The sequence below is a fragment of the Pundamilia nyererei genome, unplaced genomic scaffold, assembly GCF_000239375.1.
Source record: "Pundamilia nyererei isolate P.nyererei 1_Seehausen unplaced genomic scaffold, PunNye1.0 scaffold00047, whole genome shotgun sequence".
In the NCBI taxonomy this organism is placed as follows: Eukaryota; Metazoa; Chordata; class Actinopteri; order Cichliformes; family Cichlidae; genus Pundamilia; species Pundamilia nyererei.
The window spans coordinates 758280-759398 of NW_005187448.1; the positions used below are offsets into that span (position 1 = coordinate 758280).

Sequence of the window (1119 nt, forward strand, 5' to 3'; positions counted from 1 at the left end):
TATATATATATATATATATAGTGCATTCAAATAAAATAAAAGACTGAAGCGATGAGGACACACTGCCGGGTTTTTTCTTTGTCTTTGTATAAAGTCTTGCTTTGAAACCACTTTGAAACAGCACTTTCGCGTAAAAGGACATCTACTTACACAGACGGAGGGATGCTTTGGTGGGTTCCTCCCACCCCCGTGACCCTGATGCTTAGAGTTGAGAAAAGTAAGAGGAGCCACGTAGACCCAGCACTGAAAAGCACACCGCTCCGATCCACCTGCATCTTGGGCAAAAATAACGCCCCTACGCGCTCAGAGCGAGTTTTGAGCTTATGCTGCCACCGTAGAGATTTTTCCCTCCAGAGAATCCAAATTTTAAAATAAAAATAAAATGGGGAGCTTAAAAGTCACCTGTGCTGACTGACTAAATTATTCATGGTAACATGTCCAGCTGTTCGGCTGGCGTGGGACGCGGCGATGCGCTTTGGCAAACGGCAGAATCCTCAGCTGTGTGAGTTATCCAAAGTGCTGCGGTGTGGCCCCGCTGACCGGCGAGGTGCACCCCGCTATGCCGAGCGACGGAAAGTGGAGCTCGTGTTCACCGGCACGGAAAGTCCTCTCGGTCGCTTAGATTGGCCGACCTCAGCCACGGAGAGCACAGAGTGGAGGTTCTGGGGGGGAAGCGGGGAGATCATCAAACGATGCAGCGCACAAGAGCACGCCCACTCCAACTGAATGAAGCGACTGGTCTTCTCTCTCACTTTCTCTCTCTCTCCCGCACTCTGGTGCGCGCTCGGAAACGCGCACACACACAGTCTGAGGAAAGGCTACAGAGGATGGCGTTGTTGTTGTTGTTGTTGAATTGCGCCATACTTGGGACTTGCCCCTGTCGTTCTCCGTCTTCTTCATTCACAGGGCTATAATAGCTATAGCCTTTAGCTTTCATGTCAGATCAAGTCATGCGCTGTATGCCCAGTTCACTGAAGCAGGAATGACTGCTAAAGTGCTGATGAAAGTGGGAGAACAAAAAAAGAAAGTGTGTATGTTTTAAAAAAAGACAGCAGGAAATCGGGGTGTCCGGCCCCTTGGTAGAAAAAGGGAAGGACCAGATAAGTCTGCTCTAGCAGT

General features: G+C 49.4%; 1 protein-coding gene across 3 annotated transcripts in view; it reads right to left on the reverse strand.

Moving 5' to 3' along the window:
- cacna2d3a (calcium channel, voltage-dependent, alpha 2/delta subunit 3a) overlaps positions 1-717 on the reverse strand; it is a 123506-nt gene extending 122789 nt beyond the window's left edge. For all 3 annotated transcript variants that reach the window (XR_001290368.1, XM_013910724.1, XM_005732471.1), the window contains exon 1: positions 151-717. Coding sequence is in view for 2 of the 3 variants with exons in the window: in XM_013910724.1 (XP_013766178.1) it covers positions 151-275 (125 nt within the window). In the remaining variant the exon portion in view is untranslated. The remainder of the gene's footprint in view (positions 1-150) is intronic.
- Between the last annotated feature and the right edge of the window lie 402 nt (positions 718-1119).